Source organism: Notolepis coatsorum (assembly GCF_963971535.1).
Source record: "Notolepis coatsorum genome assembly, chromosome: 6".
In the NCBI taxonomy this organism is placed as follows: domain Eukaryota; kingdom Metazoa; phylum Chordata; class Actinopteri; order Aulopiformes; family Paralepididae; genus Notolepis; species Notolepis coatsorum.
Window position 1 is genome coordinate 91013629 of NC_140170.1, and position 13475 is coordinate 91027103.

A 13475-nucleotide genomic window follows, 5' to 3' on the forward strand; every position below is an offset into this window, starting at 1 on the left:
ATATAGTTACAGTAACAGCAAGTAGGCTACATGCTGCCAGTGCCAAGGACTGTACACTTTATTACGACTGAGCATCACTACTTTGTCCATAAGAGGGAGTCAAGTTTCTCATATGCAACGCGCTCACATACTTCCATAACGCTCTGGAGTGTCTGAGAGGGAGGAATATTGCCCCGACTACAGTTGTGTTGTCCCAGGGTACCTCAGTCCGTCGGTCGCTCCTCTGAACCCGCTCCTCCGGTCGCTCCGCTCGGCGCCGCTCAACCAGTCGCGGTTGATCCATGATTTCTAGGAAGCGCTTTATTACTTCGTACTTGGATTAACTTGCAGACGACGCTCACTTTGTTTTAGTTTTTTTTGTTTGGCTATATAAAGAGACTGTTTTCTCTGTCAAAAAACTATGTTGTGGAAACTAGCAGACAACGTGAAGTATGAGGATGACTGCGAGGTGAGTTAATAGTTATGAGTGACATGCCGTGAAAAAGGAGAAAAAGTCGGTCTCTTGAGAGACACCTCCTAACAACAATCTGAAATGCATATAGACTACATGTAAAACTCAACTTATCGTTCCTAAAATGACAGCTTGATTGCCATGCGTGGCACAAACTAAAAGAGCAAGTATAGACTAGCCTGGGTTGTTTTAGCCTATATGTTTTCCGCATGGCTAAGGCAAGAAAAAAGAAAACACTGCATATTTCTAACACAAACTTGTTGGACCACTTGACAGTTTTGAAAAAGAAGAGTTGGGCGGCTGCAATGCCCGCATACTTTATTTTGTAAATGTATTTTTTTGTTATTCAATTTATTTAATTCTTGCATATGTTTTTCTAAGAGCTTGACAGGTGATTGTGGTGATGGTGATTATTATACCAATAACAAAAATAACAATAATAATAACATCAATATAATAATAATAATAATAATAATAATAATAATAATAATAATAATAATAATAATAATAATAATAATAATAATAATAATAATAATAATAATAATAATATGGTAATAATAATAATTTTCTTCACAAAATAATTCCATTACTCAGAATTTTAGTCTATTTATATTCTACTTTAAAAAATAATATTCAAGTTCATGTCTCTAATATAATAATTGTAGGCACAATATGCACAATAGGGAGGGCATGTTTTCTACATTGAGATAAAATCTTTCCACTGTCACATTATCAGTTGATATCAGAGGGCATGCTATGTATTGTATCGTTATTGACACTTTACTCCCATAATGAACCAATTACACCAGTACGGGCCTGCTGCCATGTTGTTGCCATCCTCATCCTCTCTTCTTCCCCCAGGAGAGGCACGACGGCAGCAGCAATGGGAACCCCAGGCTACCTCACCTGCCTGCGGTCAGCCAGCACCTATACAGCCCGTCTCCGTCCCTCTCGCACTCGGCTAGCTCGGACTTCCAGCCCCCCTACTTCCCCCCGCCCTACCAACCCATCTCGTACCCGCAGGCCGGTGACCCTTATTCCCACCTTGGCGACCCGTTCAATATCAACTCCATACACCAGTCCCAGTCGTCGAATCAGCAGCAGTCGTGGCCCGGTCGGCAGGGTCAGGAGGGGCTCGGAACTCACGCGAGGAGTGGGCTGGCCAGTCAGATTTTGGGTCTAGATGGCGGCTCCGGGGTCAGGAGAGAAGGGTTCCGCCGGCCGGAGCTCCTGTCTCCTCACGGGCACAGCATCGAGTCTTCCATTGGTGATAATATGGGAATGCACGACATGGGCCATGGATTAGACGACGTTCAAGTGAGTGGTTCTGTTTGAATTATGATTTCAAAAATTGGTCAGGCAGGTGGTGTGAATTGTAAACTATACTTTTAGGTTGTGTGTGTGTGTGTGTGTGTGTGTGTGTGTGTGTGTGTGTGTGTGTGTGTGTGTCTGCGTGGGTGTGTGTGTTTGTGTGCGTGCGTGGGTGTGTTTGTGTGCGTGCGTGGGTGGGTGTGGGCGCGTGCCTGTCTGTGCTGTTTTTATTCCCCCCCCCCCATTAATAATACAACGCCTATATGTTCATTTTATTTAGTTGTAAAACTGAGTGTAATTTTGCTCACTGTTAATTTTGCTCTCTTTTATCAGCATGTAGATGACCACAGTATTATAATGGCAGATCAGACAGTCATAAAAAAAGGTGAGTTGATTTAATTAATATATATATGAATAATAGGTTACAACAGCACCGTTTAAAAGCAGTTTTGGTAATTCTCAAAAGAAAACAAACAATTAAAAAGAAAAAGAAAACGGTTAGCAGTTAGAAATCTACGGCCTGGTCTATATTTTCAACTACCTACACAGACTTGGAAAAAATGTCATAACAGTTATTTGTACAGTGGCATGTCAGGACATTAAATCAGAGGGTACAGCTAAAGGAGCAGGCTTGTATTTGTACTTGTACTTGCACTGCATAGAATGGTAATCCTCACAGCCATGAGATGCACTTAACTAAGCTCGGTATGATCCTCAGTCTATTCTAGCGTTGGAGGTATTTGAATGGATGCCCAGTGAGAAAAAAAAAGAAAAAAAAGATCCCTTTCAAAAAACAGAAATGGCAGTCTAGGTGACAGGACGTGGAGGTTGTGCAACCCCACAACCTCCGCATTGACTAGGCACGGAGGGAAAGCTTATCTTTGGGTAGGTTTAAGCTGGCACTCTATTCTTTTCAGTTCGAGTTAACAACAGTTTTTCGAGGGCGATCATCAGGCTGTGGCTGACTCGACAGAGCCAGGTTTTGATGGGGTGTGGCATTATAGGCTTGCATGTGAAGGACAAATTTGGCTATTTGTTGGGACATGAACCGAATGAAGGCTGTGTGTTTTGTCATCAGGTCTTCCTTAAACAGACTAAGAGTCAAAGTGAGATTAGCTTGTAGCAAAATTTTTCTGCTGCTTACCTCCATAACCTTTTCAGGGGGAAAAAGCCCACATGGTAACATGTAGAATTACATTAGATCATATTAGTGGCGCACAATAATGTAAGTGTATGTAATGGCTTCATAATTCATGTTTTCATTAATTCATTTTATTTTTCACAAATTGTTTATTTTGTCATTATATGGTATATCTGAACTAATAAACCACTATAGTTGGTTGGATGATATTTGTGTGATTTATTTTTACTTGTATTTAATATACTTAAAAATAAATAAATAAATACTGTGGAACTTATTCCTAAATGTGGCAACATGAAGTGTGACGGTATTACGATAAACAGTCATAGCAAGCAATTTGCACAGTGCAATAAACATGCCATAGTCCTCATTACAGAAATCTGTGACGGCTCATTATATTGTTCCTATATGCTCACAGGCATTCTGCGGGCAATCCTGGGTTTACACTAGTAAGCAATGGCATGTCATTCCCAGCCCTCTGCCCAGGAGGAGATGTATAATGTCACTCATGTTCCTCCCCTGTGATTCTTGTCTCAGTATTAGGACTACGTGGTGGCAGGAACCTTGATCGCTTTCAGAGGACTTATAATGAGGGTGGCTTTCTTGCGGGTGAGGACGGAGGTATAGCTTCTGTGTGTGGAGTGTACTTGTACTTGTGTGTTCGTACAGTGACTTTGTGGTGGTTTTGAACCTTTGACCCAAAACGGTGTCCCATAGCTAGCTGTAGCCATGCTAGATTCCTTAGTGGTCCTGAGACCCTGTTTTCAGTACAGGGCAGTGAGGTATCTGCTGATAAGAGGAGGTGTCTGTGTTATGAGCGAGCTGTTTGTGGGTCCGGTACGAGGAAAGGGGTACATTTCAGCTGTTTGATCCTCAGGAAACACAACATTTGGGCGAAACTGTGATAGTTCTAAAAAGCTCTGTGGCATCTAGTGAATGGCTTCCTAAAACACTACCGTACCGCACACGTTGTGACATCTAGTGAATGGCTTCCTAAAACACTACTGTACCGCACACGTTGTGACATCTAGTGAATGGCTTCCTAAAACACTACCGTACCGCACACGTTGTGACATCTAGTGAATGGCTTCCTAAAACACTACCGTACCGCACACGTTGTGACATCTGAATGGCTTCCTAAAACACTACCGTACCGCACACGTTGTGACATCTGAATGGCTTCCTAAAACACTACCGTACCGCACACGTTGTGACATCTAGTGAATCGCTTCCTAAAACACTACCGTACCGCACACGTTGTGACATCTAGTGAATGGCTTCCTAAAACACTACCGTACCGCACACGTTGTGACATCTAGTGAATGGCTTCCTAAAACAGTACCGTACTGCACACGTTGTGGCTTCTAGTGAATCGCTTCCTAAAACAGTACCGTACTACACATTGTCATTAGTATACTGTGTACATTCAAGACATTCCAGAGAAACACAAGACGTTCAGCTTTATTTTTAGGGCATGTTCTGTGAGTTAGCACAGACTCCTACATTATGTTGTACTGCGGTTGGTGATGATAATGGAGGCTCGGGACATACGTGCTCAAGAAGAAGAACCTTTAACCAATTGAACCCTTGCACTGAAGAACCATATTACTCCGTCTTGAAATGTCGTTTGGACAAGTCATCTATTTGCAGCAGTAAAGTCAATCCATATCACTTGGAGTGTGAATGTGATATACCACGAGAAAGTACTCAACCTCTACTGTCTTTAACTATGAATGAACGCAACACTCCAATTGACCATCTTTAGATAATAAAGTACTCAACCTCTACTGTCTTTAACTATAAATGAACACAACACTCTAACTTACCATCTTTAGATAATAAAGTACTCAACCTCTACTGTCTTTAACTATGAATGAACACAACTCCAATTTACCATCTTTAGATAATAAAGTACTCTCAACCTCTACTGTCTTTAACTATGAATGAACGCAACACTCCAATTGACCATCTTTAGATAATAAAGTACTCAACCTCTACTGTCTTTAACTATGAATGAACACAACACTCCAACTTACCATCATTTGAAAACATCGTTCCTTTGAAAACTTAAAACGGTGATATATTATTAAAATCACACAACCATAGCACTTCTACACAGCCTCTCTCTCTCTTTTCCTCCTCTATCACCATATACTCATCACTCTCTTTCTTCCACCCCTCCTCCCCACAGGGCCTATCAACCCCACGGAGGTGTTCTGCTCCGTGCCTGGCCGCCTCTCTCTGCTCAGCTCCACCTCCAAGTACAAGGTCACCGTGGCCGAGGTCCAGAGGCGTCTGTCGCCCCCGGAGTGTCTCAACGCCTCGCTACTGGGAGGGGTGCTCCGCAGGTCAGCAGCGTTCAAACTCACCCACACTGATGCTAGACTGCTCTGGGTTTTTACGGCGGTTTCACCGATGTGGTTGGCGGTTCTGTTTACTACTCGTAAAAAGCGTTAATGTTTTGAATGTAATCTAATCTGTTACTGGCCTACTGTAGTAGCTCAATGAGATCTCAGGTGATAGGAGATCAGTCCAGCCTAGGCTAGGGTATCAACCTCTGCCAAGGGTATCAACCTCTGCCAAGGGTATCAACCTCTGCCTAGAGTATCAACCTCTGCCTAGAGTATCAACCTCTGCTGAGAGTATCAACCTCTGCAGAGAGTATCAACCTCTGCAGAGAGTATCAACCTCTGCAGAGAGTATCAACCTCTGCCGAGAGTACCAACCTCTGCAGAGAGTATCAACCTCTGCAGAGAGTATCAACCTCTGCCGAGAGTACCAACCTCTGCAGAGAGTATCAACCTCTGCAGAGAGTACCAACCTCTGCCGAGAGTATCAACCTCTGCAGAGAGTATCAACCTCTGCAGAGAGTATCAACCTCTGCAGAGAGTACCAACCTCTGCAGAGAGTATCAACCTCTGCCTAGAGTATCAACCTCTGCAGAGAGTATCAACCTCTGCCGAGAGTATCAACCTCTGCCTAGAGTATCAACCTCTGCCTAGGGAATCAACCTCTGCCTAGGTGAATCTTAACATTTGCAAAAATCTTCCAGATAACAGCCTTTTATCTAAATGATAGTCAAACACAAGTTGTTTTGTGCTAATTTATTTTGATAAAAATACAGTGCAGTATTGTAGTCTAGTGTGACATGTAGACTGTAACAACAGATAATATCTTTCCTAAAAGCACATTTTGGCTCAGCCACGCTTGCTCATCAGTTTTTTCCGGTGCAAGGTTTCGTGACATGCTTTGTGTGGTCTGCAATCTTGTCTATTCGCCTCCTTTTGGGATAAGTTACATCAATGCAGTTTGCAACCATGTGACAGACACAGGACTGTGTGTGTGTGTGTGTGTGTGTGTGTGTGTGTGTGTGTGTGTGTGTGTGTCTGTTGAGGGCGTTTTAGGGGGAAGGGGGTTGTGGCAGGGTTGTTTTAATTGTGGTCGAGCGGTTGACCTTATGGCCCATATGTTAATATGACAGTCTGTCGAGGGACCAGGGGTTACTATACACCCCTGACCAGAGCTCTCCTGTCTGCCTGCGTTTTGTGCTGCCAGTGCATGTTTTCATCTTCCCATGTGCCCTTGCTATACTCATAAACACACACACACACACACACACACACACACACACACACACACACACACACACACACACACACACACACACACACACACACACACACACACACACACACACACACACACACACACACACACACACACACACACACACACACACACACACACACACACACACACACACACAATGTGTGATCTTTAAGTAGGTCATATAGCGATAGGAGGGGGTAGTTAGCAGAGGGAGAGAGGCAGAAGAGAAGAGGAGAGGGGGGGGGGGGTGTCATACACACACCTCCCTAAAGATGCTGCCTCTCTCACCCACCACGGAGAGGGAGAGCCTGCCCGCCAGTCATGTGGAAAACTGAATCGGCCACGGTGGGGAATTTAAGTGTTTGTGCGAACATGTGTATGTTTCCCTGTTATGTTGTTTGCGCGGAAGCGTCGTTTGTGTCACTGTTCTTTAGGCCAGGGGTGGTGTCGGAGCCAGTTGGCGTTTGATTTATTTGTTTTCAAAAGTGTAGGATGAGCCTCGGTTCAGGGATGAGTGCTTTGGATGAAGCCTCCTGTCAAAGCACTAGGAAGTCTGGACACCCGGGCTGAAAGGGGAATATGATCAAAGACGACGGTGGACATGTCCACAACTATAGACATCCATTGTATCTATTGTCTCACTCATTTATAAACAATAATGTGTTTATAAAGAAGTGTGTCTAGAAGATAGTTGAGTTCACACATTTTCATGAACTTCCAAAAATGTACACGCACTTATCTGAACAAACTGATCTTATGTAATCTATGTTTGACTATTTGGTAATAAAAAAAAAACATAAGCATAACCATAGCCAAATTTCCCTCTGGATGAATAAAGTATTTCTATTCTATTCTATTCTATTCTAAGCTAATAAAAAGTGTTCTGTTTCTGTTCCTGTTCTACAGAGCCAAGTCGAAGAACGGTGGCAGGTCTCTGAGAGAGAAGCTTGATAAGATCGGTCTGAATCTGCCGGCTGGACGGAGGAAGGCAGCTAACGTCACTCTGCTTACTGCTCTAGTAGAAGGTACAGTGTCCACCATGTTCTTAGTGACTTTGTACACATGTACAGCCTCGCTACCATACAGTAGCAGCTATTGTTCAGTACATTGCAGTACATTGTTCCCTTATAATATAGTTCTATGATTGTTCCATTAGTCTAGTAGAATGCTGGCACAGTGCTAACACAGTGTGGAGAGAGGTCTGGCTATGCAAGACTAGTGGAACAAAGAAAATCAGAGCGGAACGAAATGTATTCAGATTTAAATCCAATGTGTTGATCAATGAGAGCTGTAAACAAACACTGTTGCTAGGTCGCCCACACACACGATCAGTTATATCACCTGTGATAGTGAGCTAGGTAGCTGTCAGGAATGAAAAGAAAAGCTGACTCACCCAAACCAAGCGTTCCTGGCTTCATATCTACCAGGAAGAGTAGTCTCACTTTGGTGTAGACTAATGGGGATCCACAATAAAACAATAAAACAATACTGTGGTCGGTGCAATCTTGCCTTCAAAATAAAAGTTGCGAGAAAGTTAGGATTCTTTTTTACGCAAGGGAGACCTGACCGAAAAGGTTTGGGAACCACTGCTATAATCCTTGAGCTATTGATATATAGTGAGTACGCATTTGTTACACTATTATTAAGTTTAATGCACTGTAATGGAGGCGCCTTGCGTCGTTTACTAGTCTGTCAGTAGCAGCTGTATAGCTGATCTGTCATTCCCATGGTGATTCCCTCCATTTTGGCCATTCGCACAACTGTGGCTGAGCCGATGTCTGAATCACACAGACGGGCTTGCCTCTGTCCCTGACTATCAAGGCAGACATGACATTATCCTCTGCGACTCGCTCTGTGACATTTTGAGGTTAGCAAGCATCTGGACCAAGACCTGAAAAACATCCGAAAATATGCCTTAATGGATTCTATTCTTGCCTATCATAACTCACATCGTCAGATATAGCCCACACAAGTTGAAAAAATACAAAATACAAAGACCCCTCTAATTTGGATTCATCGTCTACCATCTCATTTGAGTGAACATCTCCATGGCACGTCTGTATAACGTCACTCCAGACCTCCACTATTATCTTTTCTCCTTCTTGAGGGCACAGGCTTTAATTCAGACCTTTCTTCCTCTCCCCCGTTGTTCTAACACACAGACAAAAGACACCCAAACCCCCTCTCTCTCTCTCTTCACGGGCTCTAATGTTAAAACAGCCTCATCAGTCATACCTCGGCTAGACAATGACTCATCACCATGTCCGCAATATCACTTTAATCACCTCCACCTGCCCCGGGCTGAAGTGGAATACCCCCCCCCCCCCCCCCCCCTCTCCAACTTTAATCTTTATAAACGGGCCGATGGTTCTGTGCAGGAGAATGGCTGGAGGCTGGTGTTATTTAGAGACCTTCAAAGCTGAATTAAGGCTTGTTATCACGTGTAGTACGGCTCGCCAGAAGGGCCGGCTGATCTTAAAGCCTGCATCCTCAAGTGATGATGTGCGTGTCTGTCAATAAGCAGCTCGCTGTATTGCGCCACGGGCGCTCGCTGCATGCATTTAACCACATAAACCCATTATGACCATGCGAGTCGGGTCACCCTCAATATGGAGGATATATTCATCGCACTAGCGATTCCTCCCCTGAGCGAGGAGGCTGAGAACAGTGGATTATTACGTGCCGCTCAGCTACATCACAGGAGCGTTGGCCCCTGATAAGGTGCTGTGGCTGAACTGGTGCACTTCATCAAATTTAAGCAGGGTGTTGGGACCTTGCTCATCATACCCATATTTGGGCTCATGGAGACACTTTGTATGTGTATATAATGATAACTTTTATTTATTGATTAACACATTGCCTTCTGAATGTGAATGACTCTGCTGGCCAGTGTTGATATGGGACCACGCACTGATGAGGGTGTCCCAGTGTTGTGGGACCTGGAGGCCCAGATGTCACCTTCTTGATTTTATGGCATATATACTTGAGTTCAAAGGACATGGAGTTTGTATTTGTTTGTTTTTCTCTCTCTCTGTGCTAGTTTGTCTTACCCCGATTCTCTGTTCCATTTTCCTCTGACAGGTGAAGCAGTTCACTTAGCGAGGGACTTCGGCTACGTCTGTGAGACAGAGTTCCCTGCTAAAGCCATTTCTGAATACCTGGGAAGGCCGCACGTGGAACGCAATGAAGTCAACTCTCGCAAGAACATGCTCCTCGCTGCCAAGTAAGTGTCACGATATTCTCTAGAGATGATGGGCTCTCATCTGCAGAAAAGCCTCTGGCAATTTATTTTAAAGTAGCAGGCTTGACAGACATGCAGATTTTTACAAGAAAGACTTTTGTTCATTTGTAAAGTTACTGTAGCATGTTTCATCCTGTTAAAGTTTTTTCTATTGCTACAGTAGCTACAATTAAAAAGATTCACAGAGTACTGTACTTACAAATATGAAACGTAGTTTCGTGCATGTACGTTTCATTACTCGCATTCCAATCCACGTTATCTTCTCGAACCATGTATAGTTTCGCATATCGTTAGCCTCATACGATAATTGCCTAAGTAATTTTTCAAGATTTTTAGAAAAGAAGAAAAAACTCATTTTCCAGCAAATGTGTACGAGTTTTTAATTTATATTTTGAAAATAAGTTCCACAAGGTGTATCAACAAGTTTGCAAAAATACAAAAACACAACAACCATTGCGTAACAAAATAAGGTGACTTTTAAACTAAATATGTCGTGACTTAGGCATTTATTCCTCGTACATACATACATGTCATACACTAAGGCAGTTGTTATACTTGCCTAAGTCATGCGATCTTGCCTATGTAATGTTAAAATGCACAAGTCACACGAGTGAGTTAGGCAGATGGGGATTTTTGAACGTAACAAGTGTTCTGATTGGATGAGGACATAGGCACTAAGCCAGGGCAATGCAGCAGTGTGAGGAGATTACAGTTAGGCAGAAACCTCAATCTGGCCAAAGAATGACTAATTATCGTATGAGGCTAACGATATGTACTGAATCAAGAGATGGTGTTACTTCGATCGCCTGTTTTCTAAAACCATTGTGTCCGTTGTGTTTCCTCCCCTCAGGCAGATCTGTAAGGAGTTCACCGACCTGCTCACCCAGGACCGCTCACCCCTGGGGAACTCCCGGCCGGCGCCCATCCTGGAGCCGGGGATCCAGGGCTGCCTGACTCACTTCAGCCTCATCACCCACGGCTTCGGCTCCCCGGCTATCTGCGCCGCCATGACCTCGCTGCAGAACTACCTGAACGAGGCCCTTAAGCAGGTGGACAAGTCGTACCTGACCTCCGGTAGTGACACCCAGGGGTCCTCCGATAGCGTGAACAAATCCGCCGACAAAATGGAGAAGCACCGGAAATGAGAATTCCAATGGCGGAGTCCCTATGAACTTCAGAAGCCCTCGATCCGTTATCTCCCCCCTTCCTTTGACATTTTCTTTGGACTACTTTTAAAATTCGCTATTTAGTATTGTCATTTTGGTCTATACAGAGCAGATCTTTAGATTTTTTATTTGTTTGTGTGTGTGTGTGTGTCATCTCACACTGTTGAATTTACAACGTATTCATTGAGTATTGGTCCATGTCGTCGTCCCGCCACTAGCGGCTGCTGTTCAAAGAGTGATCGACCCGCGTCGGTACCTACAGTGAACGCCTGTCGGCTGGTCTTAGTTGCGAGCTTTGACCATGGCGACCCGCTGTGACACGCGGTGCTAAGCCAAGGTACCGTACCGCACTCCAGCTGTAGGAACCGGACTCCGTTTGACAAAGAGGGAGGACGGAGGAACAGAGGGAGGAGGAGGAGGAGGACGGAGGGACAGAGGGAGGAGGAACAGAGGGAGGATGGAGGAACAGAGAGCAGACTTTGTTTTTCTCCCTAGAGGACATCATTTCAAGATGGCTTGCTGTGGCTGTGAATTCCTCTCAGCCGACCCCCCCCCCCCCTCCCGCCCCCACTCTGTCTGGAGGCAAATCCACTGATTTCCTGTGTCTCTTCCCCGGCGTTTAGATCCCACTGGACTTCCAGAAGACACTCTTTTTATATGGGAAAGAGAGAGAGAGAAGAAATTCCAATTCATTCTCTTTCTCTCTTTTTATTTTTTATTTTATTTTTTCATTTAGATTTTTTTCATTTCTTTTTTCTTTTTACAATGACTTCAAAGTGGGTCCAGTGTTACGGTGCTTTGTTCACAGGAGACGTTTCATATTGTATGTTGTTGACCTGGATGAGAGATGAGAGAAAGGGTTTGTCTGTCTGTGTGTTCAACTGGAAACCAACAGTTTTGCAATAAGCCTTTTCAGTGTTCAGTGTAGATTCAAAGGCATAGCAATGCTTTCATCATTACTTTACCTACTAAAAAAACAAAAACTAAAAAAAGTATTTGAGGACTGGTAAACTAATAAACCATTGATTCTATGACCTTGTTAGATGTTCCTCAAGTCTCAGTACTATAGAGTCCCATGTTGATCTCAATCTATCAGCCAATTCAGTCCTGCAAGGGGATTGTGTTGTGTATGTGGGTGTGTGTGTGTGTGTGTGTGTGTGTGTGTGTGAGGGTGAGTGTGTGTGTGTGTGTGTGTGTGTGTGTGTGTGTGTGTGTGTGTGTGTGTGTGTGTGTGTGTGTGTGTGTGTGTGTGTGTGAGAGAGAGAGAGAGAGAGAGAGAGAGAGAGAGAGAGAGAGAGAAAGAGAGAGAGAGCGAGAGTGAGTATGGGCATGCATGCATGTGTGTGTGTGCGTGCGTAAATGTATATAATTCTTTCTGAGAAAAAAAAGAGTCTCTAATTAGACATTGAATTACAAACATAGGATTTTATCCAGTATCTTGTCATGTAAATATTTTTCTAATTTATGTTGTAATTTAATGGGCTTATGTAAATAATGGTATCATTCTGGTGTATGGTTTAACTTTTATGACGTGTTAAACTTTTATAAATGGGTTAGTTTTTTATCACGTAGAGGTTAGGAAGTGGGGTATGACATACTTTTTGAGAATGTGTAAAAAAATGAAAAGCTGTTACAAAAAAGTTACAAGAAAAAAATTAAATAAAAGACTCAACCCTGATTACGCTGATTCAGTCAAGGATTCAGTGATTTCTTTTTATACCTGGGCCAATCGCCAGACTACATGTACACACATACAGACACACAAACACACAAAGACTCCACTGATGGACAGATCTAGTCCTCTGTAAACTCTTCTTTGTGTGTGTGTGCAGTATTTCAGCTGATGGCCATGTCATGTGTTTGGATATCTTCCTATTAATAAACAGCAAAGGGAAAGAAAAAACCACGACAACAGTGGCCATCATTATCTGCTCTCACTTAGCTCCATAAATAGGCCATGTGGCCCGAGTCGACGTCGGACGGGGAGCCCGCAAACACACCATGTGATGAGGGAAGAAGTGCACCGCGAAAGAAGACAAAACGTCCTGTTTATGTATCGCACAGCGCGTGCCTGTAGCCGTGTGTCGCTTTGTGCCCGCGTCTCTCCGTGACGCTACAGTTTGTATTCCGGGGCGTCCGTGTATCTGTTGTTGAAACTTCCAATTTCTTTTTTTTACACGCCATCATTCCGCTGCTAATGTCCGGAACAGGTGTAATTGTCTGGTGTTGCTCAACAGGTGAGGTCCACTCGTTAACCCGGTGACTCCTAACAGCGTGGAAACACTACGCCGCATGTTTCCCCAACAGCGGGAGGACGACTCCTTTGAAGTGTGTGAGAAAAAAATAATGCGATGGAAAGTTGCACTGAGCGTGTTGAGCAAGGCCGCTTAATCATCAGCCGCTCAGCCCGTCCCTGGCTGATTCACACGGCCGGTCCCTTTATGTGTTTCAGACGCTTGCAACTGAAATCTCTGCATCCCCCCACCCCCACCTCCCCTCCACCACCACCACCGACTGCACTCGCTGCAATTTGACACGCGGTTTGTGCGCGAGCGT

At 43.9% G+C, this 13475-nt stretch overlaps 1 protein-coding gene across 1 annotated transcript; it reads left to right on the forward strand.

Annotated features, from left to right (window-relative positions):
• The first annotated feature begins 70 nt into the window (after positions 1-70).
• On the forward strand, positions 71-12598 carry tfap2c (transcription factor AP-2 gamma (activating enhancer binding protein 2 gamma)). Its single transcript, XM_084316662.1, has 8 exons — positions 71-448; positions 1313-1768; positions 2096-2147; positions 3441-3535; positions 5010-5251; positions 7419-7537; positions 9594-9735; positions 10604-12598. Exons 1-8 carry the CDS (start codon positions 401-403, stop codon positions 10896-10898), a joined length of 1449 nt encoding a protein of 482 aa, XP_084172788.1. The 5' UTR covers positions 71-400; the 3' UTR covers positions 10899-12598.
• Positions 12599-13475: the final 877 nt, after the last annotated feature.